This window comes from Uranotaenia lowii, chromosome 2, assembly GCF_029784155.1.
Source record: "Uranotaenia lowii strain MFRU-FL chromosome 2, ASM2978415v1, whole genome shotgun sequence".
Lineage (NCBI taxonomy): Eukaryota > Metazoa > Arthropoda > Insecta > Diptera > Culicidae > Uranotaenia > Uranotaenia lowii.
Genome location: NC_073692.1, coordinates 363,928,396 through 363,944,737, shown reverse-complemented (window position 1 = coordinate 363,944,737; position 16,342 = coordinate 363,928,396). Strand labels below are relative to the sequence as shown.

The 16,342-nt window shown below is 39.1% G+C and overlaps 3 protein-coding genes across 3 annotated transcripts in view; 1 reads left to right on the top strand and 2 right to left on the bottom strand.

Moving 5' to 3' along the window:
- LOC129744543 (transcription factor Dp-1) overlaps positions 1–11,288 on the top strand; it is a 44,262-nt gene extending 32,974 nt beyond the window's left edge. Inside the window, exons 3-8 of the mRNA XM_055737120.1 lie at positions 669–735; positions 852–928; positions 990–1,855; positions 1,925–2,007; positions 2,091–2,174; positions 9,372–11,288. Coding sequence (XP_055593095.1) covers positions 669–735; positions 852–928; positions 990–1,855; positions 1,925–2,007; positions 2,091–2,174; positions 9,372–9,553 — 1,359 coding nt within the window. The 3' untranslated portion in view covers positions 9,554–11,288. The remainder of the gene's footprint in view (positions 1–668; positions 736–851; positions 929–989; positions 1,856–1,924; positions 2,008–2,090; positions 2,175–9,371) is intronic.
- Positions 11,289–13,305: 2,017 nt separating this feature from the next.
- LOC129748209 (COP9 signalosome complex subunit 9) lies at positions 13,306–13,936 on the bottom strand. Its single transcript, XM_055742722.1, has 3 exons — positions 13,598–13,936; positions 13,461–13,533; positions 13,306–13,398 (listed from the first exon to the last, which is right to left on the bottom strand). Exons 1-3 carry the CDS (start codon positions 13,664–13,666, stop codon positions 13,355–13,357), a joined length of 186 nt encoding a protein of 61 aa, XP_055598697.1. The 5' UTR covers positions 13,667–13,936; the 3' UTR covers positions 13,306–13,354.
- A 584-nt stretch (positions 13,937–14,520) lies between these two features.
- LOC129746695 (histone PARylation factor 1-like) lies at positions 14,521–16,197 on the bottom strand. The gene is made up of 3 exons (XM_055740544.1): positions 15,309–16,197; positions 14,752–15,247; positions 14,521–14,691 (listed from the first exon to the last, which is right to left on the bottom strand). The coding sequence occupies exons 1-3, from the start codon at positions 16,106–16,108 to the stop codon at positions 14,638–14,640; spliced, it is 1,350 nt and encodes a 449-aa protein (XP_055596519.1). The 5' UTR covers positions 16,109–16,197; the 3' UTR covers positions 14,521–14,637.
- Positions 16,198–16,342: the final 145 nt, after the last annotated feature.

Below are 16,342 nucleotides of genomic sequence, written 5' to 3'. Positions count from 1 at the left end.
CATCTGTTAACATTTTAAAACTAGAATAAAATCATTCAAATAAAAACATTACAATGCGAACGCATACAAAATGAACATCGTCGACTTGCACGTTCTCGGCTCCATTCATGTTCCGTCGCGTTTAGATGCTGCCATGCCATACACGTGAGCCCCGCGAATTAGGTATCACTTTCGTCGTGCAACAGCATACTCTTGAGCTTGGCGCTCTAACCCCTCAAAACTGCGACGGCAGGTTCCATTCGCCGTTGTAAAGTCGTTTTGTGTGGTGGTTTTTTTTTTCAAAGCCGCGCTAGGTCAGTAAGCAACGAACTGCGAACCACGCGGCGTTAAGTTCTTTTTTCTCCACTTGTGCATTGCACAAAAAAAGCTATTCTCTCATTCATCCATCTTTCCCGTTCGAGTTGTCGTAGGTAAACGATTTTTGCATCACCCTTTGGGTGGTAAAACAAAATGAGAAACCGATACGCAATAAAAAAAAAGTCAAACAACAGTTCGCAGCTTTTTAGCGTTTAGCTGCTTCTAATCGTGTACCTGAGTCGGTTGTGAATCATTGAGAGCTACACATATCCCGCTTAGTTTCTCCGATTATCGAACTTCATTCTAGAGAATCTTGTTCTGAAATGTACGTGAAAATTGAATTGACGTAAATTTTGTTATCTATTTTACAGAACTTTGCTACCCCGATCGTTCAGAAGTTGGCGCCCGGACAAAAGATAATAACCGTCAACAGTCCCAGTAAGTATTTCAGCTTAGCTCATCTACTAGTCGGAATTCCGGCTGAACTAACGTTGTGCGAGGCGTGTGCGATAATTAATTGATCTTCTTCGTCGCTCTTGTGACTGTTTTTGTAGAGTTGCAATTTGTGAATGCTACCGCGGGAAAAAGTGTCAACGGTAAACCGCTGGTTCGAATCTCCCCATCACAGTTGGTAGGTTGCTGTTTCATTGCAGTGAGGTTAGCCGTATCTAATTAACAACATTTTTTTCAAGGGTCAATTAAAGCTAATTGCCACACCGGGACAGATTAGTGGCAAAAATCTGACCGCCATGCTAGCACCTTCAACCTCGATGAGTCCCTCGACTTCGGCCGCCATTCCAGCAGCGTCTGCTTCGTATATCAGTACCGGAAACGTGATGACCAGCAGCCCGATGGCGTCCAGTGCGTCCATCATCACCACAAGCTTCACCCCGCCATCCCCGGTAGTGGCCACGGTGCAGCAAACAACCCACAAAGGATCTCAACAATACCACCAGGTGCAGCAGCAGCACCAGCAATCACAACAGTACAACTATGGCAAGAAAGCCGCCGCCAGTCAGCAGATTCACACCCCGGCCTCGCGTCGGAGAAAAACCGACAAAATCGGCCGTGGCCTGAGGCACTTCTCGATGAAGGTTTGCGAGAAGGTGAAAGAAAAGGGCACGACCACGTACAACGAGGTGGCCGACGAGCTGGTCGCTGAGGAAACTCAAAGCCATCCCGGTGTGGATCCAGCTTCCTACGACCAGAAGAACATCCGCAGGCGGGTGTACGACGCCCTCAATGTGCTGATGGCGATGAACATAATTTCCAAGGAGAAGAAGGAAATCCGCTGGCACGGTTTGCCGACTAGCAGCGTCCAGGAGTGCGACGATCTCGAGAAGGAGAACGAGAAGGCTCGGGAACGGATCGAGCAGAAGCAGAAACAACTGCGGGATCTCATCATGCAGCACGTGGCGTTCAAGTCGCTGGTTGCGAGAAATCAGGAAAACGAGGACCGAGGTCTGGTTCCGAACCCGAGCTCCGCCATACAGTTGCCATTCATAATTGTAAATACGGATAAGAAAACTCACATCAACTGTAGTATTTCGAATGACAAGTAAGTTTTAATCTCGAGTTTAAAGGTGGATTATCGAAAATTAATGTAAAAACAAAATTTATTTCACAGGTCGGAATTTTCATTCGATTTCGACAATGCTTTCGAGATTCATGATGATCTGGAAGTGTTGAAGCGGATGGGATTGCTGCTGGGTAAGTTGTTAGCAGAAGCAGCAGTAGGAGGAAGTTGTGAATTGTACTAATATGTCCTCGCTTTTTCTCTTTTCTACTAATAGGATTCGACAAAGGCCAGTGCACGGTCGAAAATATATCGAAACTCAAATCGATGGTGCCCAAGTCGCTGGAAAAGTACATTGATAGTAAGTACTTAGTTCTAACAAGTATTAAACTCTAAAAATGCATTCCGTTCTCATACCAATTAGATACGAGATATCAAGTTGTTTGGGTTCACTCTTATGGTAAAATAAATTTATTAAACTTTGTGCGAAATGTTCGAATATCACAATAGAACGAACTTTTACCATTTCGTCCAGTGGTTGTTAGGATATAAAATGTCCGGTTTTCCGGAATAACACATTTTGAATTTCTAGTGTCATTTTAACATTTCTGAATTAAAAACCTATACCTATACATTATATCTATCCCTTTTGTTTCTCACCCTATTTGTGCAAAATTTATATTTTCAAAAACTTTGAAACGGAACTAAAATACTATTTTCAGATAATATTCAACTACCTAAAATAATTTATTTTTTCGTTATTCGAACTCGAAGAAAATTGAAAAAAAAAAATATGAATAGTACAATCAAAATCTGATATTATTGATAATTCGTGATAGCAAAATTTGATATAATTTTGCCATCAATCACCTCGATTTCCCCTAAATTCATGAGATATCTTTAAAAAAAATCTATTTTTAGCCGAGATTCAAAATGGTGCAAAAACCAGATCTACAGCTTTTGAACTACATTTTTCCCCTTTTTTTACGACTTCCTTACACGAGCTGAATATTGTCTGAGAAATTTGCATACCTACGTTAAAATGTTTCAAAACTATAAATTTAGTACAGCTCAGTTTGTGGAAAATAAGGAAAATAACCTCTCGGCTCGAACTTTATTTCTTTCAGCAGAAAATTTCCTTTGAGAATTTATAGATTTGGCAAAAATCATGTTCGTTTTTAAGGAAAAAATTAATTATTGATTTTTTCCATGCAAACCTGAAAGTTAAAATTTACTCATGTAAATATTTCTTTAAAATTTTGTTAAAAGAAAATCTTGGAAAAGTGTTAAACCATAATAAAACCTTTATATTTCAGGGTTTGAGAAATTTAAAAATGAATCGACTCAATCTAATGAAACATAAGACGTGGGACTTAAGACTATGAGGGACATGAGTCCTGAGACTTAAAACATACAAACAGAAAACAGAAACATGAGACTTGAGACATAATACCTGGGCCTTGGGACCTGAGAACTGAAACATGAGACGTAAGATATGGGTCGTGAGATATTAGACCGGTTTCACGCCTCACATTTCCATTCACACGTCTCATACCTCACATACTTCTTAATTCTGATATCTCACTTCTCGCGTTCCACATCTCATTTCTTTCGTTTTACGTTTCTTCTAATATCTTACTTCTTACATCTCACTTCTGAGCACAAATCTACATGTTTTATGTCATGTGTCAAAGTTAAGGTCTAAAGTTCCATTTCTCAGTTGCTCTCATTTTCGCTGTATACTGTGTGTCATTTTAAAAAACAAATGAAAATTTACAAAAACAAATGAAAATTTAACTCTAAAGACGTGATGGCAGAATTTAGTATTATTTTGGAATCATTCACTTTATTTTTCAGTGAACTCATGAGCAGCGTCTCCAATTTTCACATTCACAACAGAAAAATATTTCAAATAAAAGGCCAAAGCAAGCTACTGTAAGTTTTCTTGCGATAATTTCAGTTGAAATTCCTCGGTGTTTCGAATGATGATGACGTTAATGATTTTCAAAGTGCACCTGATGATGTTCAAATGAAAATCGAGATCTTCAATTTCAAACGAAAATGAAAATTGTTATTTTCATGTAATTTTTTGTTCAAGTTTGTTTTTTTTTGTGGTTATAAACTATTTTAAAAGGGAACTAAGCCAAGAGCTCTAAATTCATTTAATATTTATATTATTTTTTTTTATTTAAGGAAGAGGAATTGATTTAAAAGCTACAAAAAAATCTAATATTAAAAAAAAATATTTTTTTGCTATTTTGATAGCTTGATTCTGTAAAAAACGTCCTATTAATTTGTACTTTTAGACTAATAATCTACTTATTTGAAGATTTTCAGCAAGGCATGAAAATAAAAGCGATGATTTTCAATCGAAAAAAATTTCTTTCATTCGACTGTTATGCGGACCGGTCTGAATGTTTTGTTTACTGACTTTCATAGCAACCTGAAACTTATAAGTTTTCATTTGGCGGCAAAAAAAGTTATTCGATTGTGAACTTCCAGAGGAGTCTAGATTCAAATGACTGAATGAAAATTGGAGACCATGCTCATGAGTATAAAATCTCGTTGTCTGCTAAGATGCAGAAATGTGCAAATATCATTGAATTAGTGATGAAACTCACAGCTGAATCGTATAATGAACAGCGCTTAGCTGAGAAGAGCTTCAATCTAAAAAATTTACCCTAGATTCGAGGAATATATTTAAAAAAAACTTTGTAAGTAATACACGATAATGCAACAGAACATACACAAAACCCATTAAATCAGGTTTTGAGACCTGAGGAAGATATCTCAGACTCGGACCTGAGACTCAAGACTTGAAACCTGAGACTATGGGACAGTATCAGTCTTCCGAAAATCACTCGGAAAAAACGCTCATGATAGGTTTCTAGTTGGAAACATTCAAAGCCGATTGCTGCTGCCTGTTGTTCCCTAGAGAATCGGCAGAGCGACAATGCGAAGTCAATGTAAACAAGATTCAAAAGCGAAAGCGGACTCGCATCTAAGTCGATCTCTCAAGCTCACTACCTGGTGTATCAGAAGTGATTGAGACACTTACTGATACAAGATCCAATTCGAAAATCCACTCACTCACTCACTCAAACTCAATCAATGCGGCCTTGCATCGGTTCATACTGCCTGCGTACTTTCTGGCAAAGCGGCAGAAACATATGTTCATATGTACTGCCTGCGTGTTTGAGTGGTTATTTTAATCCTCCCCAACAACAGCAACAACAAAGCAAGATGTATCAGGCAGACAGCATTCGATCATCGATCAGTAAACGAGTGAGTGAGTGAGTGATTGAGCAAGAAAATTTATTGACTGAAAAAAGAAACTGAAAATCAGGTAGCTCCTCACTCAGTTTAGAATTCCAACTAGAGAAGAAACGTCTCTCTTTCAAATTTTATTTCTTTGATTCTCGGAGCAGCGCTGTCGAACACAATCTTTGCCCAACTGGGAGATAAACCAACCGACAATTTAGGTTTTGCTTTCGCTGTTGAAAACGTTTCAGTGTCTCTCATGAGAATTGAGTGATATTCGGAACACTGGACAGTATGGCTTAGCTGCTGTCTACGTCACGAGGCGTTTTGCCATCCAGGAGATAGTGGTAGATTTTCGGGACGGATTCCTGATTGCCAAAATTAACGGCATCATCTTCTGTAGCTGCTACGCTCCTCCAAGATGGACGACGATCGGAGATTTTAACACAATGTTGAATGAAATCACTCACGAATTGACAGGAATGGCCCCTGTAATGATAGGAGATGACTTAACGCTTGGTCGGTTAACTGGAGTAATAAGTGAAATAACCCTAGAGGCCACAGCTTACTAGAAGCATTCGCGAGACTGAAGGTTGGGCTGTGTAACACTGGAGCTACCAGCACCTATCGCAAGCATGGAATACCGGACAGAACGTCAGTGACTGAGGCCGATGACATAGTGAGTGCGATGCGATGCGAAACGGCGAATGCGATTCAATGCGGCGAACCACATTTGATGGAAATGTATGTGAATCGCTTAAACCTGAGATCGTTGCGCATCTTTTCCCGTGCATGATCCGACACAGTGGCCGCTAGCCCCGTACGACGCGGGAGTCCACGACATCGAGCAAGTAACAAACAAGGAACTTGTGGTCATCGCTAAGAAACTTGCGGTGGATAAGGCCCCAGGCCCGGATAGAAAACATCCAGGGCATCCATCATTGTCCCGCTTCACAGGATGTGTGATCCCAATCTCTTTTTGAAAATCGCGTCTTTACCTACGGAACCGAAACAGGGTTACGATCTACTGCCCTAACAGCGAGTGTTCCATAGTAGAACCTGTTCTTTATAATGCCGCGTATAATAAGGTGTTAACGTTGAAACTACCAGCAGGGGCGCAGATAGTCGGATTTGCAGACGAATCTTGCTCATGATTACCGGCGAAACAATCGAAGAGGTAGAAGACTTTGTAGAAAAGGCTGGCGTCTGGATGGAGTAGTCAAGTTTCAGAATACTTCAGATAGCTCACCGAAGTGACTAACAGAGTAGTTTTGTCGCACCTGGAGAATACTGTTGGAGGACACACCACATCTTCGAAGCAGCAGCTGAAAAATATATGAATAATAGTCGATAGTCGTTTTACTGTTAGTTTTACTGTTGTGATAGTGAGTCGAAAGTCATCGACTCATTGGCGTGGATTATGTCGAACTGCCATGGTCCAAAAAGTATCAAGAGAAGTCTCCTTGCGAGCGTAGCACTATCGAAACAACAATATGGATGAGCGGCCTGGAGCTCTGCCCTAAAGGTAGAGCGCAACAGATCGATATAACGGATAATGGTACAATGTAGTCTGTGTAGCTATTTTGTTCTGAGCGTGTTCTACCGTTAGAGTTAACATCTGACCAAAAAATGAGTGTTAAGAACTAAAGCCTAGTCCATACTAGGCAACCTGAACTGTGATTGTTTTTATGAGGCGAACTTTGTTGTCTGCTGTTGTTTGTTGGAAACCTGAGATGGTCTCAGCGTCTCCCTAATAAAATGGGAGACGCTTTGACCGTCTCGAGACGAACCGTCTCCTAGTATGGACTAGTAGATGTCAATCGCAAACATGGGAAAACAACGTAAACAACAGCCAACAAATCTGAACAACACCAACCGAAGAAGAAAATTTGGATTTTGATTCGTGATCGATGTTAAAAGCATTTATTGCCTAAATTACACCATTTGCTCGCATTCCAGAGTCGCAGCCAGATTTGAAGGAGGAGATATCCGTATCTTTCGGTCAATAAGGTGAGATCAAGTGTACCAACTTTGTTCGATCGGATAAAGTCAGCCAGAAAAACAAAAAGGAAAAGAAGAAGAAAGAAAGCTTCGCAGCCTAGAGACAAGACATAGGGTGAGTCTAACCTGAAATAAAAATCCCACTCCTAGAGCCATTAAAGTAACTGCTCGATATTGTAGGGTCATGTGTTCACTAAATCACGTAGCGGGCCATAGCTTTTAGATCTAGCAGAAGACAACGGCCCCAATGGGTGAGTTATTTATCGGATGCGCTTCATCAGATAAATGAAAGCTGTTATTAATTTATCGATAGGGTCGTTTTCGGGAGCTGAGCCGTTGCTCAAGAGCTGATCGATTTTCGGCGCCCGATTTTTCGTCATTTTGGTTTTGCGAGTTTAGTTTTTGCTGACGTGGTGGGAGCAAGCCGAATCGAGGCCGAAGTCGTCGGCGGTACGCCCGTCGAAGCAGGAAGGGATGCCAGATTGGAAACAACCCCGACCGGATTCTGTAGTATTAAGCTGTGATGCACCTGTGCCGTCCCAGATTCGGCTGTTAGGAAAATTAGTGGAAACTATTTCCAAAACCGTAAGCTACAATACATGACGAGCGAAGGATTTCAGGAAGTGGATGTTACAGTTGGAGTACCGTAAGGGTCGGTCCCATGGTTTTGTGGAATATTACGTGCGATGAGGTGCTGACATTGAGCCTGCCAGAGGGAGTAAAGTTGTAGAGGCGGTGGAAAGCGGGATGTACTCTAAGAGTTTGCTAACCACAAAACCGAGATGGTCCTGATGTAAAACCTGATTTCACCGCAAACAGGCAGGATTACAGTTGTACCATGAACTATCGAATAAAAGCGCGAGCTTTAATATTTGGGTGTGATGATTGACGACAGGCTCAGCTTTAAAAACCACGTTGAGTATGTGTGCAAGAATGCGGCAGCAGCCACGGCCGCGCTTATATATTAAGATAGTTGCGAACAACTCGGGAATCCGAAGTAATCAGCGGAGGATAATCTCGAGTGTGGTTTCGTCAATTCTTCGATATGGAGGGTCGGCCTGAAAATCTGACCTTAACGTCCAGTGTAACCAGCAGATTTACGGGTCATCAGTGCATACCGCAATGTTTGGTCGGAGGCTGCATGCGTTGAAGCGGAAGTCATGCCCATCTTGGTTTTGTTGGTGGAGAACTCCGATTGCTACGAAAATAGAGACACGCAAAACGTGAGAACACGAGCCAGGAATAGCTCCATGGCCAACTGGCAGCAGCTGTGGGACAGCTTAGAAAGAAGAAGGTGGACCCATCGTTTGATCCAAAATATCAAGGAATGAATGGAAAGAAAGCATGGCGACTCGAATTTCTTCATGACGCTATTCCTGACTGGTCATGAATGCTCCATGAAGTATCACCACAGGTTCGGACATGTGGCCTAGCTGGTCTGCCTAACATGTGGTGACCCGGACGAGACATCCAAACACGTGGCATTCTATTGTCCAAGATTTGAAGAGGAACGTGCCAACATATTTGCAGCCTGCGAACCAGACACGACAGCCGACAACATGTTGCAGAAGATGTGTGATAACATCAACACGTGGCATGCAGTCTGCGATGGTCTAGCTCAAATGATGTCTCAGTTCTCACGATCCACATCTCACTTCCCACGTCTTACGTCTCATTTCAATGGTTTCACGCCTCAAGTCATGTGTAATGTGCCATACTTCGTGTCTCAGTTTTATGCTATCAGGTCTCATGCCCTAGATTTTATTTCTCAGGTCCAGTGTCGTTTGTCTCAAATCTTAGGGCCATATCTAAACGTCTTAAGTTTCACAGCTGATCTTAGTTCTACGGGGTGTCATAAATTACGTAACGCACTTAAAGGGTGAACCTAAGAATTACGAGAGATTGGATGATATGCTCAGCATTGCGTAACGCTATTTTTCATTGTTTCGCAGCTATTTCTATGTAACGTCATCACAATTTGTGCAGATCGCAATGATAAGCATAACGAAGGTAGCTTGAATACATTGTATCCGTCCCTCTTTCAAAGATTCTCGAAGGCATCTCGTCACGCCTTTCCATGAATCCTTTTAATTTATCGAAGTGAAGTATGCTTTGCATCACAAGTTATGCTTCTTTAGTAAAATAAGGTAAACAAGTGAGGTCATTAGTTGAAAATCACTCTGGCATAGGATAAAGAGTTTAATATATCCCAGATACAAAAACAATTAAAAAAAAATAAACGCAGTGACTATCGTTCGTATCCGCATTTTAACCTTTCCACCCATCTCATCCACAGAGTACGGCCTTGGCATCGAGAACGAAACCGACGATTTGGAGATGGCTTCGTCCTACGGCGGGCAAGATTTCTACGACGACAGTGCCCAGGATGTTGGCGATCTGTTTGCCACCTTCCACCCGGACAACGCTAGCGAACTGAACGAGGACGATCTGATCTCCGAAGATGGCCAGGATGGATAAAAAGGATGAATTTTGCTCCCCTGACCCTGAACCCGGAAGCTGGCTTGGAATGCAATGTTGAATCGGCAAAAGACAGTGCTAGCAAGCACGGCGAGACACATATGCTTGTTTTGCTCATGCACACGAATTTATTGCTTTCTGTGTACGGTAGAAGTTGGCGCGAGGCTGCTTGGAGGTTACCCAACAAAAAAGGTAATCTCAACAGCAAGTTGAATTGGGAATGGCTAGTTTCTTTTCAAATAGTTGCAAGTGGATGTTGATTTGCAGGTGAAAAGGCGGTGAATTTAGTGGGTAAGATGTAAAAAACAGATATGAAAAGTACGCAATTGATTGCATTAAAGAAAAAAAAAAAATGGAATGTTACTGATAAGAACTCACTCAATGCATAGAAGCAGTGCAAACAAACAGCAAAAAAAAAATCGTTATCGTTAAACATGTAAGTTTATTTCTTCGTAGGATGAAAGGCAATGAGCTCTATTATGTCCCTTTAATGTCGCCGTGCAAAAGTTGGTAGTTATCGCTTAGTAGTAAGTGCAGAATCAAACCTTCAACCACGTTTATGTCGCAGAATGATCCAGAGAGAGAACTATGAAACCGACCATCGATAGAAAGTGGAAGAAAATCTAGCTAATTTTGATGCACCGGAAAGTACAGAAGTAACGTTTACTTTTCACACTTAATGCTACTAAATAAACTCTTTCCGCAAATCAATAGAAATCGCATCATAATATCAGTCTTAACTTAATCACTTTGCGCCGATGAATGCGCTTGTCAATTTGTTGTTAACCGCAGATTCATTCTAACAGATTTTTAACGGAAACATTTGTCAGGTATTCTGATTTCTTTTATTAAAACTATTACCATTATAAAATTTTAAAAAGTCTTTTGGATTGTTTCGATTATATACCGATTGAACTTGGTTGAAAAGTTTTGGTTTACATTAAAAAAAGAAAGATATTGCACTAAGAAAACTGATGCATGACATTGTACATATTTATTGGGCTTCATTGTAATTAAAATTTAAAATTTGTATCACTAAAACAACAAATTCAGCAAATATAAATTTCAACAACAGAAAACAAAATGCTACAAAATATAATACACCTTATAAAAATGTTCGACAAAATTCGCTCAACCACTACAGTAGTGGTTTCGATTTGTCCGCTACCACCAACCAAGTATGGAAACATTGCACCAAGAACAAGCTGAAACTCTAAATTTTACTTTTCCTCGGTCGCGAAGACTTTGTGAATAAATGATAAAACAAAAAGTACACACAAACCTTATTAGTTGTAAGTTGAAAGGAGAGAAGAAGAAAAAAAGAATCAGAGAAACAACCAGAAAATGCTAAGCGTGTTTTTTTCTCGTTTTTTTTAAGTTTTATTTTATGTTTTTTGAAGACTTTATCGATTATTAAAATATTATTGACTTGCAGAAGAAAATAAGTTTTCCTTCTAAATTAGAGGAAAAATTCAAATGATGTGCGTACTCCACAACACGTGAGAGAAATAAAAACTGTGGACGAATGGAAAAATAAGGTCGTCAAACAAAAAAAGGTTTATTTTTTATATTGTAATTAAGTTTTTATTTCATAAAAGTTTTTTTTTTCTTTAGAAGATCATTTAATTTTTAAAACAAGGAAACGCCTCTGAGCGCCTGTCCGTAATTCATTGCAAACACCTGTGAAACCCCGAAATCTAACATTTAATAAACACATAGAAAGTAGTTATAACAATTTTTTTTTAGATATATTGATCCGAAAGATGCCAATCAGTACGAAAGCGGAAAAAAAACTACGGTCAAAAGTGTTTCAGTTTACGATTGTCTGTTACTAATCATAATCGATTTCACAGCGGATTAAAATTTCTGCATTTGACAAAAAGTGGCTACAGTGATTTGAGACTGCTACTCTGCCGTTCTAAGCAAGATTGTCCCATGTGGGAAAACGTGCAAACGAGAAAAATGCGATTGAAATATCAGCTATATTTCCATTTTTTCTTAAAAACTAAAAATTCACTAATAGTTTTTTCGTAGTGAACAGTTCAAGTTAATCATTTAACAATGTTTTCTGTCAAAAAAAAAATAACTTTCTTACAAAAAACAGCAAATTAGAGCCAACAATGCTCCGTGTGACACTTTTAAGTAGAATCAGAACGCATGCCGATGCTAGTTCTACGAAAAACTGTCACATGGCTACAACTTTTCTATCATTTTAAAAGCACATATAGTTTCTTTTTTTCCCAAAAACTCATGTTAAACCGTAATTTAAGAAAAACGTTCCTCTTTGTTTATAAAAATGTATATAGTTAAGTATGGATCCTGTAAGTAGTGCCTACCGAAAAGTGTTTAGTGAAAATTTCTCTGAATAAAACACTCAAGGCTTCTCGCTCCTCCTCCGTCCTCTTTTTTGGTGGTTTTCAGTGAAACAGTTTAAACTCATCTTAAGAGAATTTTTTGATAAAAATGGCATTTTTCATAGAGTTCTCTCTAGTGCATGTGACATTCTTGTGAGAACTATCAACATAGAGACAACACCCTTGATGAAAATTTCGTATAAGTTCAGAACAAAGTATACTTGTTTGTGTTTTTATTCGAAAGTTAACACTAAAATAGACCGTTTCCAGCGAAAAAGTGAAAATGACCGAAAAGTCACATGGGACATTCTTGCTTAGAACGGCAGTACTGTTTTAAAAAAAAAAGTTCAATTGAACGATTTTTCCGATGAGAAAAAGCTTCAACGAATTGATACTTCTGCTGTTTATGGGAATTCATAAAGATTTCTATTATGAATTGCCCCATTAAATCGTGATTTCCGCCTATGAGATAGTGAATTGAAAATTATTCTTCTCGGAAAATGTATAATGACACCAGTTTGAGCCTTCTGTTTGTGAAAAATTGCATTGATTTTAAATTGAACTTTTGATTACGAAAAACAGTTTCAGCAGATCTAATTGAATAGAACATTGGATGATGACTTCTGAACAAGTGAATTGAAACTTCTGTCGATACAAAGACTGTTTTCTGCTTTCAAGAATTTGTTGAATGCTTGTCAAGCCGAATAAGACTTCTTCTGATGAAAAATGTATAGCAGATTGAAACTTCCGCTTATGATGAATAGTAACACCGGATTGAGTGAAACTACTGCTACTTTGAATGGATTTTTTTTGTAGAAACTGTTAGTGGATTGAGACTTCTGCCTATATAAAAAAATCAGTAAGTTAAAACTTTTGCCTAGAACAAAGAATCATAGGGGATTGAAACATTTGATTTTTTGCTATAAAAAAGAGAATAATAAAAGTGAGAAGTTCTGCTTACAAAAAATAGCTGACTGACTTTTTTCTTGGAATACAATTTTTGAAAAAGGCATTAAAACCGCTATGTTGGGATCAACTTTTATAACAGAAAATTCAGACTTCTAGAGGTTTTATTCTCAACCTCTAGAAGTGAATTGAGACTTCTGCCTTTGAAAGCTAATTTCTTCGGATGATGAGTTCAGCTTATGACAATTTTATGGTTTGACTTTTGAAGGTTATCGCGCGTTGCTTTGGGTTTCAGACCAAAAGTGCATAGGGTTAGGAACGGACAAATATTGCATTAAATTTTATTTTATTTTATTATTTTTTTGATTTTGCATTTCTTATTTTATTACTTCTAGTATATTATCCTACAACTTTTGCTTTTGATAGTTGTAAATAGATTGAGACTTCGGATTACTTCAGGTTAGATAGAAGTAACAAAATTCGAACAAACAATTAAATTAATTTGCTTTTATTATTTTGCTTTACATAACTTCATTCTCTCTTAAATAAGGTTATCCTCGTCCTCGTCGAACAAATCCTCAAAATCTACAAAAAAAAAACCAAATTTAAGACAAAAAAAAACGAATGTTTCCAATGTATTGCTTTACCATTGTAAAAATCGGCATGGACATCCTTCTCGTTCGCTGCCAGATCCATCAACAATCCAGTGGAACCACCAGCCTATTAAAAATAAACACCAAGTTTTATACTTCCATCCGAGAAATAGAAATCCCCACAAACTCACCTCCTCCAGATCGAGAAACGGCCCGGGTCCTTCCGGGAACATCTCATCGGCAACGACGGTCGGTTTCATGGCCCCGATCTGTTGGGACTGCCGCGAATTAGTGTTTGAACTTCCGCTTCCGCTGCTACTGCCACCACCACCCTTCGAGGAAGACTTTCCTGCACCTGGTTTTCCTTTGTTGTTCTCAATTTTGAACGATTCTCGGCTAGAGATAGCACAGGCGAATCGGAAACGGAAATTTCTTTGCACAATTTCCGGGAAACAATGAAAAATAGTGCTGGCGCTGCCCGATCGATTGGGTGATTTTTTGTTTGTTTACGTGAAAACTGGCGGAGATGAACAAACAAACAAAGCAGAGCAGTTTTGTTTGAATTTCGAATATAAATATAAACAAAATTCTTATTAGAACCTATTGAGCCCATGAAGCAAAATCGAAAATGTAAGCACGGAGAAAAAAATTATAATGTATTTGAAACTAAAAATCGTTTTGATTCACATTGAACAAAAAACCATTTTTTGCAGAAAACATTTAAAAAACTCGCGTGAGCTTTCGTTAATAGCTATCAAGACTGCTAAACACAAGTTTGAGAAAAAAAAAATATTGAAAAGCTCCATTTTTTTTCATAAATTAATTTAAAGTTTTGTATACGTTTTAATTGCCTCCTAAATGTTGAAAAAGATTTTTCAAGACTTCTCATTTCATCAATCTTGTTTTTGGAATTCAATGCATAAGATTTTTTTTCAATTCTGAACCGAATATAACATCTTTTAAAGAACGTGAAATGATTTGTTGCTTGCTTGATTTAATTTAGTTTTCTAATGCAACTGTATCTGATTAAAAATTGAGTGGCGTTTAAAAATGTTCAAAAAAAAGCGCTGAAAAGAAGACCACATTTATCAAATTACTATTAAATTTTATTGATCTCATGCGTATAATAATTACTGTAGAATGTAGATTTACTCAAATGAGACAGCAATGATTCAAGAAACTGTAATTTTTTTGTGGAAACAACGAAGGAAACTAATGTTCAAGTAACTCCTCATTTGGCCAGCAAATCCAGATCGATTCCTTTACGGCGGTTATCCAAATGCGACTGAAAATAAATTGTAAAAATTAATAATGTTTTTGTTCAATGAAAAGGAGAAAAACTAACTTTTATAATAGCGATAAATCCAGGCCTCTGTAGCTGGGAATAGGCCGTCACGAACAACGGTTTCATTATGTCATGAAGATTACTGGTTCCGTGGCAGAACAAATCGATGGCCAACTCCAGGGCTGTTCCGAAATCACATTCATCCACCGCGATAAAGGCTCCGGTAATGATCGGTTGTAGAGCTGTTTTGGCTGCCGTAAATTCATCGGAATCTTTCACTCGATCTAGGCCGTCAAATTTGGCTAGGATTTTTTTCAAGTTTGCATCACTCTCCAACAGTTGACGGTAGCCAAGCTGTTGCTTACGATCGAAAGGCACTACGATGCCGGCCTTGTGGAAAGTTTTACATACTACAGCTTTGCTGCGTGCTTTCAACTTATCCTGCCCTTTCAGGGGAATGTTACGCTCCTTAGCCCAATCTTCGAGGGATTTTTTAAAGGAAGCGATCTGCGCTTTGTTGAATGGGGTCGTTGTAACTTCGTTCTCGAGAAAGTGTCTGAAAGATGTTTAAATCAGATTAATTACCATTGTTTAAAAAATAATATCATTTTTCTTACATCACAGCATCGAAAATATTTTCTCCAACCATTTTAAATTCGCAACCCTTGTTAACATCATTAACAGCAACCAATCCACTAGCCTCGTCCAACTGATCTCGCCAATAACCGTAGTGAAGTCCCGTTCCCTTTTTCACCAGAACGGTTTGGAACTCCGGAGGATCGAAATAAAACCGCCAGTGGCGTAGGTAATCGCCGGGTTCGTGGATTTTCGCATCCTGGAATTTGTTTCCCATAACATCGAACGGACCAACTAATCGAAGGCCCAGCTTATCAAACACCTCCTGTGGATTATCCTTGCTTTTCGACAAACAATAATCCCAAAAGGAATCGAAACAATCTGGCATTTGCACCAGAAACTTGTGCCGAATAAATTCCTTAGAATTCCTGCACAGGTCCTTATACTCTTCCTTCTTGCAAAATTCGATCTGCGGATCGTAAATATCGCTCATCATTCCCACATCCATTGGAACCTCCGGAAGGGTGTACCTCTGTCGGGTCATTCCATAATACTCATGACTTTTGTCGCTTTCCTCCCGGTTGCCGTCATCTTTTTCCGGTGTCGGAGGCCGCTTGCATCGCTTAATTTCATCCAACACATCCTCGTTGACCGATTCCGAAGCACCATGGCGTTTATTTACGTTAGGAGAGGTTTCAATATTCTTAGGGCTTTCTACCTCCGGTTTATCTTCCGCCTCAGCTGCTTCATCGTTTGCTTTTGGAGGGTGCCGATACTTTTCCTTGTGAGCCGGATTTTTCTGGTAGCACGAGGCACCATACTTACAGTCGGGTTTATCCATTTTAACGCAAAAAATTGAACGGAAAAGAACAGCAGCTGCAAAAATAACACGGATTTACGTGAACTGCATCGATGGACGACGCAGGGTGAAGCGAATGTGGTGTAAAGCAAAATTGGAAATTTCATCTCGCAAACTGCAATAAAATTCGAAGCAAAACAAACCGAACAAAGGGTTGCGGGTTTCTTTCTTTAAACATGAGAAGTTTGAATTTCAACTCATAAGGTTTAAAAAACA

Coding starts and splice junctions, on each gene's coding strand:
- LOC129748209 (XM_055742722.1), bottom strand. CDS start 13,666: ATGAAACCGACCGTCGTTGCCGATGAGATGTTCCCGGAAGGACCCGGG. Junction 13,534..13,597: donor CGTTTCTCGATCTGGAGGAG/GTGAGTTTGTGG, acceptor TATTTTTAATAG/GCTGGTGGTTCCACTGGATT. Junction 13,399..13,460: donor CCATGCCGATTTTTACAATG/GTAAAGCAATAC, acceptor TTTTTTTTGTAG/ATTTTGAGGATTTGTTCGAC.
- LOC129746695 (XM_055740544.1), bottom strand. CDS start 16,108: ATGGATAAACCCGACTGTAAGTATGGTGCCTCGTGCTACCAGAAAAAT. Junction 15,248..15,308: donor AATATTTTCGATGCTGTGAT/GTAAGAAAAATG, acceptor AACATCTTTCAG/ACACTTTCTCGAGAACGAAG. Junction 14,692..14,751: donor GATTTATCGCTATTATAAAA/GTTAGTTTTTCT, acceptor ATTTATTTTCAG/TCGCATTTGGATAACCGCCG.